General features: G+C 41.9%; 1 protein-coding gene across 1 annotated transcript in view; it reads left to right on the top strand.

The window, feature by feature from the left end:
* Window positions 1–13,065, top strand: part of LOC306804679 (unconventional myosin-X-like) — an 86,698-nt gene extending 73,633 nt beyond the window's left edge. Inside the window, exons 33-41 of the mRNA XM_079311600.1 lie at window positions 1,292–1,449; window positions 2,629–2,752; window positions 4,479–4,776; window positions 6,018–6,225; window positions 6,905–7,041; window positions 7,203–7,326; window positions 8,814–9,263; window positions 10,017–10,208; window positions 10,742–13,065. Of these exons, the coding sequence (XP_079167726.1) occupies window positions 1,292–1,449; window positions 2,629–2,752; window positions 4,479–4,776; window positions 6,018–6,225; window positions 6,905–7,041; window positions 7,203–7,326; window positions 8,814–9,263; window positions 10,017–10,208; window positions 10,742–10,855 (1,805 nt within the window). The 3' untranslated portion in view covers window positions 10,856–13,065. The remainder of the gene's footprint in view (window positions 1–1,291; window positions 1,450–2,628; window positions 2,753–4,478; window positions 4,777–6,017; window positions 6,226–6,904; window positions 7,042–7,202; window positions 7,327–8,813; window positions 9,264–10,016; window positions 10,209–10,741) is intronic.
* Window positions 13,066–13,337: the final 272 nt, after the last annotated feature.

The following is a 13,337-nucleotide window of genomic DNA, read 5'->3' as shown; positions in this document are numbered from 1 at the left end:
ACACTGTTAGGGGTGTACAGTGCATGTGTTATGGCATCACTCAATTTGATAGAAACAAAGGATGACAGAAGCCTGTGTTTGCTTTCTGTGCAACATAACAGAGTTCTGGGAAGGCAGGATCTGGCATGAGCCTCCATTGCTTGCCTTAGGAGTTTGGAAGGGAACCCAGGTTATGGGAAAAAGGGTGAATCCCCCATACAAAGATTGTGACCCTTAGAAAAATACTTGAAAAACTGGACATTTAAGTACTGGAGTTGTTTGGGATACCTTTTAAAAGGGCTGGAAGTATTTAGTAAAGTGAGATGAGAGGAAATTTATTCTGCTCATTCACAAGAAAGTGTCCATATTTTTGGTATCAACAGATGTCCAGGGCTGCCTCTAGCAGATAGAATTGCCATCATCTTGACACATTCTCTCAGGTTGTCAAACATATATTTTTAAAAGTTCTGAGAGTTGATTTGGCAATCTGACGAGGTGTTGTGTGTAGAGTGGTCATTTCCCAAGTGATTAACAGGATGGTGTAGTCCAAATGCTGTCTGTGAAAGTGAGCTGTCTGGTTGGCAGGCAAATAGTCGGGTTACACTGCATGATATTTGCATCTTAGAAACCTGTCTTTGTACCAAAATCTGAACTGGGACTTCCCTATTGATAAATCTGGGGAATGGGGATGTTAATGTCTACCTAGTGGACTTTAACCAGACACACCATATGTTGCTCTGAAAACAGCAAGGGTTTTTCATCAGCCACAAAAAAAAGGGAATCGGTGATCTCTTAATAATGAAGTCCAAGCATTAGCCTAACCTTGTCAAGTCCACCACTAAGCCATGTCCCTAAGTGCCACATCTACACTTTTTTAAAATGCCTTGAGGGTTGGTGATTCAGCCACTTCCCTGGAAAGCCTGTTGACAGCCCTTTCCTCTTGTCTTGTCACTTGTTACTGAGGAGAAGGGACAGACCCCCATCTGGTTACATCCTCCTTTCAGGTAGTTGTAGATAGTAATAAGGTCCCCCTTGAGCCTTATTTTCTCCAACCTAAACACCCCCAGCTCCCTCAGCCACTCCTCACAGGACTTGTGCTCCAGACCCTTCCCCAGCTCCATGGCTCTCCTTTGACACCCAAGATGATCTGCTCCATCCACAACCTTCCCTGATATCGAGGACAGACCAACAGCCCTGTAGTTCCCCACATTCTCCTCCTGGCCCTTTCACAGGTGGATGTCACACACCTCTAGCCAGGTGCATAATGTGGAGGGCAGTGTCCAGCTTTGTTCCCAGCTTTGTTTCTCCCCAGGCTACTGGAACATCATCGTGCACGGGCGGAAGCACTCCTACAGGCTGTACACCAAGCTGCTGAATGAAGCCATGCGCTGGGCCTCTGCCATCCAGGGGGTCATTGACAGCAAAGTGCCCATTGAAACTCCCACACAGCAGCTCATCCGGGACATCAGGGTGGGTGCCATCCTGCTAATGCCCACGTGACATGGGAGCAGCCACACCACCACTGGCCTAACCCGGTCATTGCTGGCAAAAAATGGGGTTGCTGTCTTAAAGGGGAAAATGAAAAAAAGTAAACAAAGGAATTTACACAACTGTACAGCAAAAAAAAAATTCAAATATTGCATGAATTTTATTTTGTTAACTGAGCTGTATAAATATAGACTATAACTCTATTCAATTAAAGATTGCGTGTAGGATTACACCATTGAGTGTTTGAAAATCTCTGCTACATCCTTTCTGCTCCTAAGCATCCTCGACACAAATACAAAAAAATCCATTTCTACCAGCCATCTGACTTCAGTGTACCCTGAAGTTCTCTTCATACCTTAGACTTGTGTGATTAAATGTCAGAGTAAAGGGTGGAAAGACAATATCCTTCAGCATAAATTGTACCACAGGAGTAATTTTTGAGGAGGAATTTGCCAGAAACTTTGGCAAATAAACCTAGAATCATTTAAGAACGCACACAAAGCAAATTTCAGAAGAAATTGTTTCTGATGGACTCTAAACTTGATGCAATTATATTGTTCATATTTAGGAAGAAAGAGCTGAGAGTGATTGATTATAGAGAACCTTGGAAAACTTCAGCTCAGGGTTCCAGGACAAATGGAACATTATGTATTGTTAGGGAAGGAGTATAGGACAAAATGCAGAAGAATGTGATCCAGTGTGTATGGTAGTGACAGGCCCAGATTTTGAACCGGGGAACATTTTGGTTGTTCATACTGTAAACATATATAGTACAACCAGACAAGCTGAGAACAGACTCATTGTTGCACACTGAAAATGGGTGATCTGTGGTCAGAAAGTCCATTAACCATGCCCTGCTGAAAGCTTGTAGGATGTAGGAGAGTGGGATCATGCCAATATATATTATACAAGGCACACTTGAAGGCAAGACTCTGTGCCTGGTGAGCTGTGAGATGATGCAGGATGGCTGTTCTTGTGTTTAATTTTCAGAAATAACCTACAGGGTAATTTTTAGATAGGGATTATGCTTTGATCACTTAGTCCCCCAGACACCTCCAGAAATTTAGACAAAGGTTGTTGAGCTTGAACCCAAACATTTAAGTGCATCCCACAAAGGACTGTGCCTATTTGAGGATAACTAGTTCTTTCTTTCTTTTCCAGGAAAACAGCACAAACTTTGAAGTAGTGGAACAGACGTACAGGAGGAACCCAATCTTGCGCTACACCCAGCACCCCTTGCATTCCCCACTGCTCCCACTGCCCTATGGAGATGTCAGTGTCAACTGTAAGTATTTTACCCAAGTAAAATACAGAATCCACTCACATTTTGATGGTCAGTGAAGAGCCTGAGCTCCACATAATGGGCCTGTAAGCTCTCTGTGCAGGTGAAGTCTATTTGGGGCAGTGTAGCCCACAGGGTTCAGGGAGGGAACAGTCCCTTTCTCTCCCTTTCTTCTTGGGGTTTTCCATGTCCACTGGATCTTAAAGTAAATGGGGGCAGATACTTCTATCATTCATCCAGGGGACATGCAGCCTGTTGTTCTTTAGCCAGAGCTGGGTTGTGAGTGGCTCCAGTGGAAATACTCCAACAGGATTACATTATGCAGCTGGTAGTGGGGTAATATTTCTGCAGAAGTTGCTTTAAAACCAGAGTAAATTACTACTTTTTTCAAATGTGCCAGAAGCATGAACGAGCTAGAGTGATGGGCCACCAGAAAACTGAAATGATTTGCTGATGATTACAGACTGTTTGACTTATTAAAACTGAAAGCTGGTGAGGAACTATAGAAGAATGTCTCATGTGGAGTGACTGAGCCACAGAATCTTTTAAGAAATTAATTTCAGTCAAAGCATTGTATATGGGAGAAACAGTTTGCCACACAGGTGGTGATCTAGCAGTGCTGAGTAAAGTGAACATCAATTTACATAGCTTTATGAAAATGTCAACTCTAGTGGTGAGTACAGAAACAAAACAGCTAATGTAAGGTTTTGAAAGCTTAGAAAAGCAAAAATAAAGTCTTTGTGCAGCTGTACATATATTGTGCACCTGCATCTTGAGTACAAGATACAGTTTTGCCTTCTACATCTCATCAAAAATATAGATGTAAAAACCTACCCAAAGATGGTCAAAGGCACAGAAGAACTTGGTTGTAAATAGGGGGCAAGATTCTTCAGTCTCAAAATGAAGTTTTTAGGGCCAGAAGACTGTCATGGAGAAAGTGAAAGGATATTAGGCCTGTCACAATACAGGGATCCAATTATGTGGCAGATTAAAAGCACAGAAAAAATAAATTCTGAAATACAGAAAAAATACAGAGCAAGCACTTACACTGTGGACTTACATTTTAGAGCTGTGTCTTTGTATAGTACAGATAGTACATGGCCACTGGGGAAGCAGTGGCTGTACAGGAGATTTGGAAGTACCTAAAGCCCCAGAGATGTGCAAAGGAGAATGCAAGCATGCATCTGAATGGTATCACATATGTCTGAGCAGTTCTAAAAGCAGGTATTTAGGTGCTCAAAAACCTCAAGTTTTGGTCTAAGCATTTTAAATCTAAACAATAGGTATGAATTGCATTTGTGGTACAGCAATTTGCTTAAATTCTGTGTTGGCCCAGGGTCAAAGCTAATACAGGAACAACCCAGAATTTTGGAATAAAACAAGCCAGACTTCAGTGGCTACATTCTGGTACCTCAGTTGCAGACACTGAAGCCTGAACTAGGTTTCAGTGCTTATTTCTCTTATAAATATTACTCTGCTTTTCTGCACAGTGTATCCAAAAATGGATTAGGCAGTGCTGACAAATCAGATATTGGCAAATACTAATTAAAACTGCATTTGAACATTGAGGGAGGAAGCATTAATGAAGTTAAAGTATGAACATAAGTTCAGGTTATGCTCAGGTTGCCGTTCTTCCATGGCAGGCGAGTATAGTTGATTGTTGTGCTGCTGGGCCAGTAGAAAATGAGGGAGATGCTCACCTCTTGTCCTCTTTGTGATTGTTCCCCAGTGCAACAAGAGAAGGGTTACAGCAGCTTACAGGATGAAGCAGTGAAGATCTTTAACTCCCTTCAGGAAATCGAGACAGTGTCTGACCCCATACCCATTATCCAAGGCATCCTGCAGACCTGCCACGATTTGAAGCCCCTCCGTGATGAAGTGTACTGCCAGCTCATCAAGCAAACCAACCACATGCCACATCCCAACAGTACTGGGAACCTGCACCACTGGCAGCTGATGACCTGTATGAGCTGCACTTTCCTGCCCAGCAGAGGGATCCTGCGCTACCTCAAGTTCCACCTCCGAAGGTAAACGTCTCTTTTGTTTGCAGCTTGCTTCCTTTCACTCTGCTCATCTTCCACTGCCTGTTGTCATTACCTGTATCACCCTCTTGCTGTGCAAACATCTTCTGTCGTGTTCCAGCCTCCTACCTTTGCCCAGTTCTTGCCACCAGCTGTTCTCTGCATTCAGACTCCCCCCCTCTTACCACCCATCTGTTGTGTCAAAAGGATGTGGAATGAATGTAAGTTGCCCAAACAGAATACCATGAAACTGTGCTGCAGTGGATTTACAGCTGATGACCTGCTGCTTACTAATGTACATATAAACATTATCAACCTGCAGGAAAGGTGAGGACTGTACTTTCATACTGATGGAAATATGTACTACCTTGTAGCTGGCACAGGCAAAAAGCATACTGTGAAGTAGGAGAGATACTGTAAATCCACTTTATAATTTTTCAAGATTTGTCAAACTAAGTACATAATGCTTGTAAACAGTATTTTTAATCTGATTTAACCTCCCATTTTCATGAACTAAATAATTTGTATTTCTTCCCAAGTCATCTTCAGCATCTAATGCAGCTTTACAAAGCAGTCTGCACTGGGCCTGATCTGGAGCTGTGTAACCTTGCTCCCTTCCAATGTTGAGAAAGATCAGTAAAATTTATTTGATTCCTTCCAGGATAGGAAGGACCAAGATATTTGTGTCAATACATCAAACAGCTACATCCATGGCCTGGGTCTAAGAGATGCAAATATTCCATGTAGCCATTTCATTGTTTTATCTTTGGAGTTACAAGTAATGTTATACTTAGACCTGCTGGTCTTGGAGGGAAAAGAACAGTGTACAGACACCTGCTTTCTGTCTTCTTAATTCTCAAACGTACTGTAAAAGTGGCTCCAACGCAGCCAGCAAATTAAAAACAACCAAACAACAAAAACATTAAGAATAAATGAAAAAAGTTTACGTTTGATTTCTCAGTTTTGTAAATTGAGATTGTCAATCATCCTGCCTCCAGCTGTCACTAAACTCCTGAAACTTTGAACTGCTTATTTCATACATTGCTCAGAAGTGCCACTGAAGTGACTTTCAAATTACTAGTAAAAGATTGTATAGTTTAGGAAATAAGCTTGGTTTTTGTGAGGTTGCATTTGACATCAGCATCTCTACCCAACTCTTTACTTGCAGTAGCATAACTTTTAGGGTAATGTGTTTACTGTGTAATGCTTTTTTTTTGTTTGTTTGTTTTTCTTCTCTTCACAATTAGGGTAAAAGATCTCTTTCCAGACTCAGAAATAGACAGGTATGCACAGTTCATAAGTGATTCCCTGAAGAGAACAAAGACAAGGGAGTTTGTGCCCTCTCAGGAGGAAATACAGGCTCTTCTCACCCGGGAGGAAATGACCACAACAGTCTATTGCCATGGTGGTGGCTCCTGCAAAATAACCATCAACTCCCACACCAGTGCTGGGGAGGTAATGCATTAGTAGGATTAACCAAATGTGGGCACATCTGTGTCTGGAGAGTGGGTCTTTGGTTTTTTGGTTTTTTTTTTTTTTGTTTTGCAATCTCTTTTGCTCTGTCTTTGGGCAAAGTATTCTACAAGGCCAGTGCCCAGGTTGTAGAGTATCACTTGAAAATTGTGTTGCAAAATCTAAACAGTTCAGGTGTTCTACCTTTTGTCTGAAACTTGCTAAACACAGTTTTCTGGAGAAGGAGAGATTCCAGTTCATAATGGAATCCTTCTGAGAGGGATAGTCTACCAGTAACTTAATCATTAGCAGGTCAGAAGCAGAATTCCAGGTTGCAGTAGTCATGTCTGTGAAAACATTAGTGCTAAACAGAGCAAAAAGTGAAATTGTTACTAGAGGAACTGAGAATGTCATCATGGCATCTGAATCCATTATGTGCCTATATCTTGTGCAGAATTCTAATTCCCCTATACTCAAAAGGGTAGTGAAAATTGAAAAAAACTCAATGATCATATGTAAGTAATGGCATTATTGCAGGGAATGGTCTTTTAGGGTTAGAATTCTTTAATGTGAAAACATAGTAATTCAGGGAGAAATGTGATGGAGATGTCTGCAATGAAGAGGTGCTGATTCTTCTGCTGGAAGGGGAGTGATGCCTGCAGTGTGGTGTCTGATCCTGCAGGTGGTTGAGAAGCTGATCCGAGGGCTGGCGATGGAGGACAGCCGGAATATGTTTGCGCTCTTTGAACACAACCAGCAGCTTGACCGGGCTGTGGAGAGTCGGGTGATTGTGGCTGATATCTTGGCCAAGTTTGAGAGGTAAAAGAATGTTTCATGAAACCTTTAATTTCTAGTTGGATGTAACGCTGCATTTCAGAATCCAGGGTTGCCTTCATACAGTGATTTGCAGTTGGTGTTCCAGTACCAAGGTATTCCTCCTAAAATTCTTTTCCCTTCTCATTCTCTTTTCTATTTTACAGACTTGCTGGCTCTGAAGAAGATGAGGAGGAAGGGCAGTGGCAACTGTATTTTAAGCTTTATTGCTTCTTGGATATTGAGAATGTTCCCAAAGATGGTGTGGAATTTGCCTTCATGTTTGAGCAGGTAAGCTAACTCTGGGAGAAGGATTTGGTTTCCAGTGTGGCAAAAGTGCACAAGAAGGTACAGAAAACTGGTTTACCTTTCATTAGAAGTGGGAATGCTGGTTGCAGCAGAAGAATTTAGTGTGTTGCATTTTTGCCTGGAATCTACTAAGCAGATAGACTGTGAAGTTTCCTAGGGAAGATGAGTATTAGAACAAAAGCAAGAAAAATTAGCCAAGGCTTAAAAAAATGAAACACTAATGATAATTAATTTTTTTTAACTTGGTCTTTAATTTTAGAAGGCAGATAAATTTGGGTAATGATTCAAGAGAATCATTAAAAGTAGCTGTTTGCAGAACATAAATGTAAAGAAAATTGGAAAATCTATCTATCTATCTTGCAAAACCAGCACATCCTTTGGGTCTTACCAGAACTAACTATGAAAAACTTTTGGGCAATTTCTTTTGATTAAGAGAGAGGCATTAGAAGAGTACTGCAGACAAGGAAAGGAAAATGTAGTTGACAATATTTATCTGCTGAGTAGTCTGTTATTTTTTTAAGTCACTGTACTGGGTAGCACAGTGATGCTGGCAAGATCACAGATCACACTGGTATGAAAGAGCCTTGCAGCTGGGATGTAAAACTGAACTGACTGGAGCACCCAGCTGTGTGATTTGTCCCATCTGTATTACTTCTAGTGAACACTGACCTTGCCTCAGAAAATCATAGCTGAAGAAAATTACTGAATCTGTGTTAATGGCAGTCAGTCAGGAAGACTGAAACTCACTGATAGTCAAATGCATGCCCATGGTTCCTTTCTAGAAATGAACATCAAGCATTGTTAGCTAGAGGATGTCTAGAAAACAGTCAGAGCACATGGTGCTCTCTGGAACCTCAGTTGTACCAGACTCCCTGTTGACAAGGCTTTCAGTCTGCACAGCTTTAACTGGCAAAGAGAACTAACAGTAGGAGAGTAGGTGTTACCCAGACATTAGATGGATGTGCAAAAAACCCCATTAATAGATTTCATAGAAAAACAGGCAAAAGGAAGCAAGAAGATTGGTGGAGATATCAAGTGAAGGAGGAGAAGGTGGGAGGTGTTTTTGTGTAATGCAACTGAGGATGAGAATCTTGAATTTATTATATATGACTCTGGGGTTGAATATAATCTTCACACAGGAGCTGTAACTGGTACAGCACAATACCAGATTGCCTCAATTCTGGTCTTTCCCATCTGTTCCAGACCTAAAAGGTCCTCATTGTAGGATTTTCTGTGCAGGATAGGAACCCCTCTAAGATATCTGTCCTGTTCAGCTTGCAGAAAGGGATGCTCCCCCCATATCAACCACTTGCTGACTTTGACATACTTACTAAATGTATGCTCTGACCTCCTGAATTATGTCTACCCTGCTGGGATCAGCAGATGTGACAGGAATCTGTACATGGACCGAGATGTGGATAAAGTGTGCTTTTGCTTTCTGATGAGTTTGGGGGACTTTTTGTTTGTAGGCTCATGAAAGCCTCATAGCTGGTCATTTTCCTGGGCCAGAGGACACTCTGCAGCGTCTGGCAGCTCTGCGGCTGCAGTATCTGCATGGAGATTATTCCAAAATCACCTGGACCCTTGATGGAATCTACCCAGTCAACAGGCTGAAATCCAAAATCCTGCACTCAACCAAGAGCAGCAGCAGTACCAGTCACACTCTGGAGAGGAGAAGGACCAGCTTCCTTGAAGGGACATTGAAGCGGAGCTTCAAGACAGGGTCTGTGAAGAAGCAGAAGGTGGAAGAGGAGCAGATGATGGAGATGTGGGTGAAAGAAGAGCTTTCAGCTGCTCGGGCAAGCATAGCACAGAAATGGACCAAGCTGCAGGGGCTCTCTCAGCATCAGGCCATGGTGAAGTACATGTCCATTGTAAAGGAGTGGCCAGGTTATGGGTCAACCCTCTTTGATGTTGAGGTGAGTGATTAATAAACTCCTAAAACCACAGCTAAGGAGAGGTATCAGTCTGGAGAACAGATAGAGCTATGTGATACAGAAGGGAATTTTGGGAACTGGATACATTCTGCTTTAGTAATCTCAGGGAAAGCCTGTAGTACCACAACACCGAAGAGTTATAACACAGAGAGCACAGAGCAAGCAAGGCAGGACATCCTGGTAAATGAAGGGGGACAGTGGATTCCCACTTTGTTAGAATAATGATGGAATGCTGGGGAAGAGAGGGGTGTAAGAAAGTGGTGGCTAGTGAACGTCACAGCTCTGATGTTCTTGCCAGCAAAAAGTGCAATCCTGTTCTGCAGCAGTACAACAGAAGCTGTGCAGACTGGGGCATGTACAGCACTGTGCTCAGCCTGCTAGGGTAGGAGGCCACAGTTCAATTCTCTCAGTTTTGCTGCTGCCTAGGTGGATCACCATGGGAAGTTGCTTGCACTCACTGTATTATCTGTAAAATAAGTGGAATATTGACTTGCTACATCACTTTATAATCTGATGATAGCTGTTCCCTATTACAGTTATTTATTCCTCAACAGCTGTGTCACTTCTGAATCTTCACAGCAGAAGTGCCACCAGCATAGATTCTGCTAGTAGCCTGGTTTGTATATGGAATTGAAATGTCCTATAAGTGCTAGAAACAGAAGGCATTTTTTTAAATGGAAAATCATTTGATTCTCCCCTGCATTTCTGCAAAAGGTCTTGTTTCTCTTTCTGCAGTGCAAAGAGGGTGGATTCCCCAATGATCTCTGGCTTGGCGTCAGCACAGAGAATGTGTCTGTCTACAAACGAGGGGATCCTAAACCATTAGAAACTTTCCAGTATGAACACATTGTTTTCTTTGGAGCACCACAGCCCAACACCTTCAAAATTACAGTGGATGAGAGAGAAATGTTCTTTGAAACATCCCAGGTACGTGAAAGCACACAGCCATTTCAGTTAATCTTCAAGGAATAGACAGGTTTCTGTGCAAAAACTCTTGACTAATGGACTACATGGCCAAGGGAAAAGATGCAGGGAGCTTAAGCCTAAAGGGAATGGTACCTCAAATAGAGGGATGAACAAAAAAATATAGACTGATTAGAAGTGAAGGAGGTTGGTTGGTGTTCCAGTTATGGGTGCTCTTCAGTTTGCCTGGTTTTTTTCATTCCTTTCCAGTAGATGAATGGGGAGTTTCACAAACTCAAAAAAAAAAAAAAAAAAAAACTTAGTAGAAAGGAAGTTGGTTTTTTTTGAGCTAAAAATATTTTAAAGTGTTGCTACAGCAGTGCACAAACTTGTCAAGCCTTTCTCTTCCTACTGTCACGTTCACATTTAGTATTAACATGAAACATTTATTTTAACATGACTTTGGAGAAGGGGAATTCTTTCAGCAAAATGTCCTGTATGCCTCAGTGCACTGAGGTTTTCAAAGTGCTTATGCTGTTGCTGTGTTCTGTCCCCAGGTGGGTGAGATCATCAAGATCATGAAAGCATACATCAACATGATTGTGAAGAAACGCTGCAGTGTCAAATCAGCCACCAGTGTGGACAGTCATGCAAGCATCTGGACTAGGTGATACAGATGAACTGGCACTAGTTTAGTCATAGGTATTTGCAACTTGCCAGCACAAGTGTAGCAAAGATGTTTTTTAAGAATTCAGCTGACTACTGTATTTAAAACCTGAAGTGACATTTACAGTACCATAGGATTTGCACCTCTGCCCAAAGACATTAAACAGTTACAACTGTTAAATACTAATGACCCAAAACCTGTTTTCCCCTTGCTTGTTTGATGAACAATGTAACTTAAAGAAGCAAAGTCAGAAGCGTCCTCCTCCTCCTCCATGTCCTCTCTGCTGCTTCTGCTCTCACCTGTCATACTGGCAGAAAAATTTACAAGGATCATTTCTGCAGGAGAGGAGACAGACCTAAGCTTCCTTAAGAATTTTGAACATGCAGACATCTGGGATCATGTGATCACAGCATGGTCTGCTAAAAGAATATTTGTTTTATTTATTTTGCAAACAAATTTAAAATACAAATCACTGTGGGTTTGTTTTTTTTTTTTTTTCTTCAGGATGTACTAATGATCTGACCTGTTGCTAAAAAGAAACAGCCTTTGTATAATTGAAGCTAAGTGGTCCAACAGAGAGGTCAAACCCTACATGAGAGAGCATTAAACAAGGAAACAAATAAAAACACCCAAGGTGGTTGTTTACCTTCCAGTAAAAGTTCACAGGTACACGACTGTAAAAAGTGGCACTTTCAGTTAAACTGCTAAATACTCCAGTCTAGGAGAAAACCTCTGGGATTAGCATCACTGAAATAGGCCATAAGGTGCCATTCTGGGCACACTGCAAGCAGTGCCTCTTGTATAAAAAATAATGACTGCTGTTCCCCTGTACAGGCCAGGAGGGGAGATAGATGGTTTTAGTAGCATTTCCAGAAGAGCTGCTCTTCACAAACTCCAGGTATTAGATGGAGGTTGGAGATTTAGGGTGAGCAGCTTGCTTGCATTAAGATCCTCCTTTCTTTAGGGGAGATTTTAGGATGACTGGGGTCCCTGAACTTAGTTTTAAGCCAGCTCTTTCCTACTGTGTGAATAGGCACCTAGATAAATCGTTACAGGCAAGATTTTTACTTCTCTGTACTACTGTAAGCAAATGCCAAATGCTTCATCCATCTCAACTTTTAACAAGAACTGCTCACAATTCACACTGCTCACTAAATCCCCAGATCCCATCCAGTCTCCTCTAGATCCTTAGTCCTTGCCAGAACTTGAAAACAATGCTTTTTTGCCAAAACAATTGCTGCTTTGATGTTTTTATAGCTACCTGCAATTTGAAGAAGCAGTTTTGTTTTTTTCCTCCATGAAAGATGACAGTCATCTTCAGTCTCTTGACTTCAGAAAGTTGATTTGTTTACACAATATTCAGCTTCAGTCCCATCATAAATCAGTTGCATTAGCAAACATGAAACCTGCTGGTGAGCCATTTTCCATGACCCTTGTCAAGTCTTGGGATCCCAGAATGCAAAGGCCCATTCTGTTTCTTACTGAAACTGCAGAGCTGTATGTAATTGGGCCTTCTTCCACATTTAAAATTGGCTGTCCCCAGTTTCTGAAGTAGCAGCAGCTAAGGCCTGTTAGCTATGAAATAGAAATTGCATAGAAAAGTATGAGTCAGGTTCCATTCCAATTCATCATCAAATTGTGCCATATCATTAACACCGTGTTGCAGAGCATTAGTTTTGAGGGTGACAATACAAGAAGAAATACTGCACATAATCCCTACTCCTCTCTCATTTCCACTACACTGCAGCCTGTGCAGACATGCTGTGCACTTGCTACACAATCAGCTGAAGAGGGTGGCCACTGCTGTGCATCACCCCTTCAACTGGAGTTTTGCCTTAAATAGTGTCACTGATGGATCCTACAAACATCCCCTTGCTGTCACAAGGAATAAAGAGATGACCAAGTCACAGGTGAGAGAGAACAGGAATGCAGAGGCCACCTGAGAAGCAACACTTTGCATACACTGGCTTGATCTCTAATGTATCAGACTAGGCTTGATTATCCCTCTCCTAACTCTGCACTAGCTCTGTGTTCTGGCTCTTGGGTTGCTGCAGGCAGCTTGAACCCACTTGAAACATAACTTCCACTACTATTTGTTGTAATTTTGCTCATTTCTATTACAGAATTTCTTCTTCTGTCTCTTTTTAATTTGTAACTGGCTTTACAAGATGAAAGTTTAATAAATTATTGGATTGCACAGGCTGGATTCACTAACAGGCATTGTGTGCCCGTGTTAAGGTGTTTACTTGGAAACTTGTAAGTGAAAAGCAGGTGTCATCAGCATGAGGACACAACAGCCCTTCCTCCTAGAAGCAAAATTTGGGGTCAGTAGAAAATAGTTTGCTGCTACAGTGGGGAAGGCTTTTTCCCAACTCTGCTTTTCTCTCTGGGGCTGAGTCACACCTTTGCTCAGTGGGAGATATCCCACTGGTTCTGAGACAGCAGAGCAAGGAATTAATCATCTCCCAAAGCCCAGTCTGTGGGAC

Source organism: Erithacus rubecula (assembly GCF_903797595.1).
Source record: "Erithacus rubecula genome assembly, chromosome: 8".
In the NCBI taxonomy this organism is placed as follows: Eukaryota; Metazoa; Chordata; class Aves; order Passeriformes; family Muscicapidae; genus Erithacus; species Erithacus rubecula.
The sequence above is the reverse complement of the archived record's forward strand: the minus strand, read 5'-3'. Positions and strand labels throughout refer to the sequence as shown.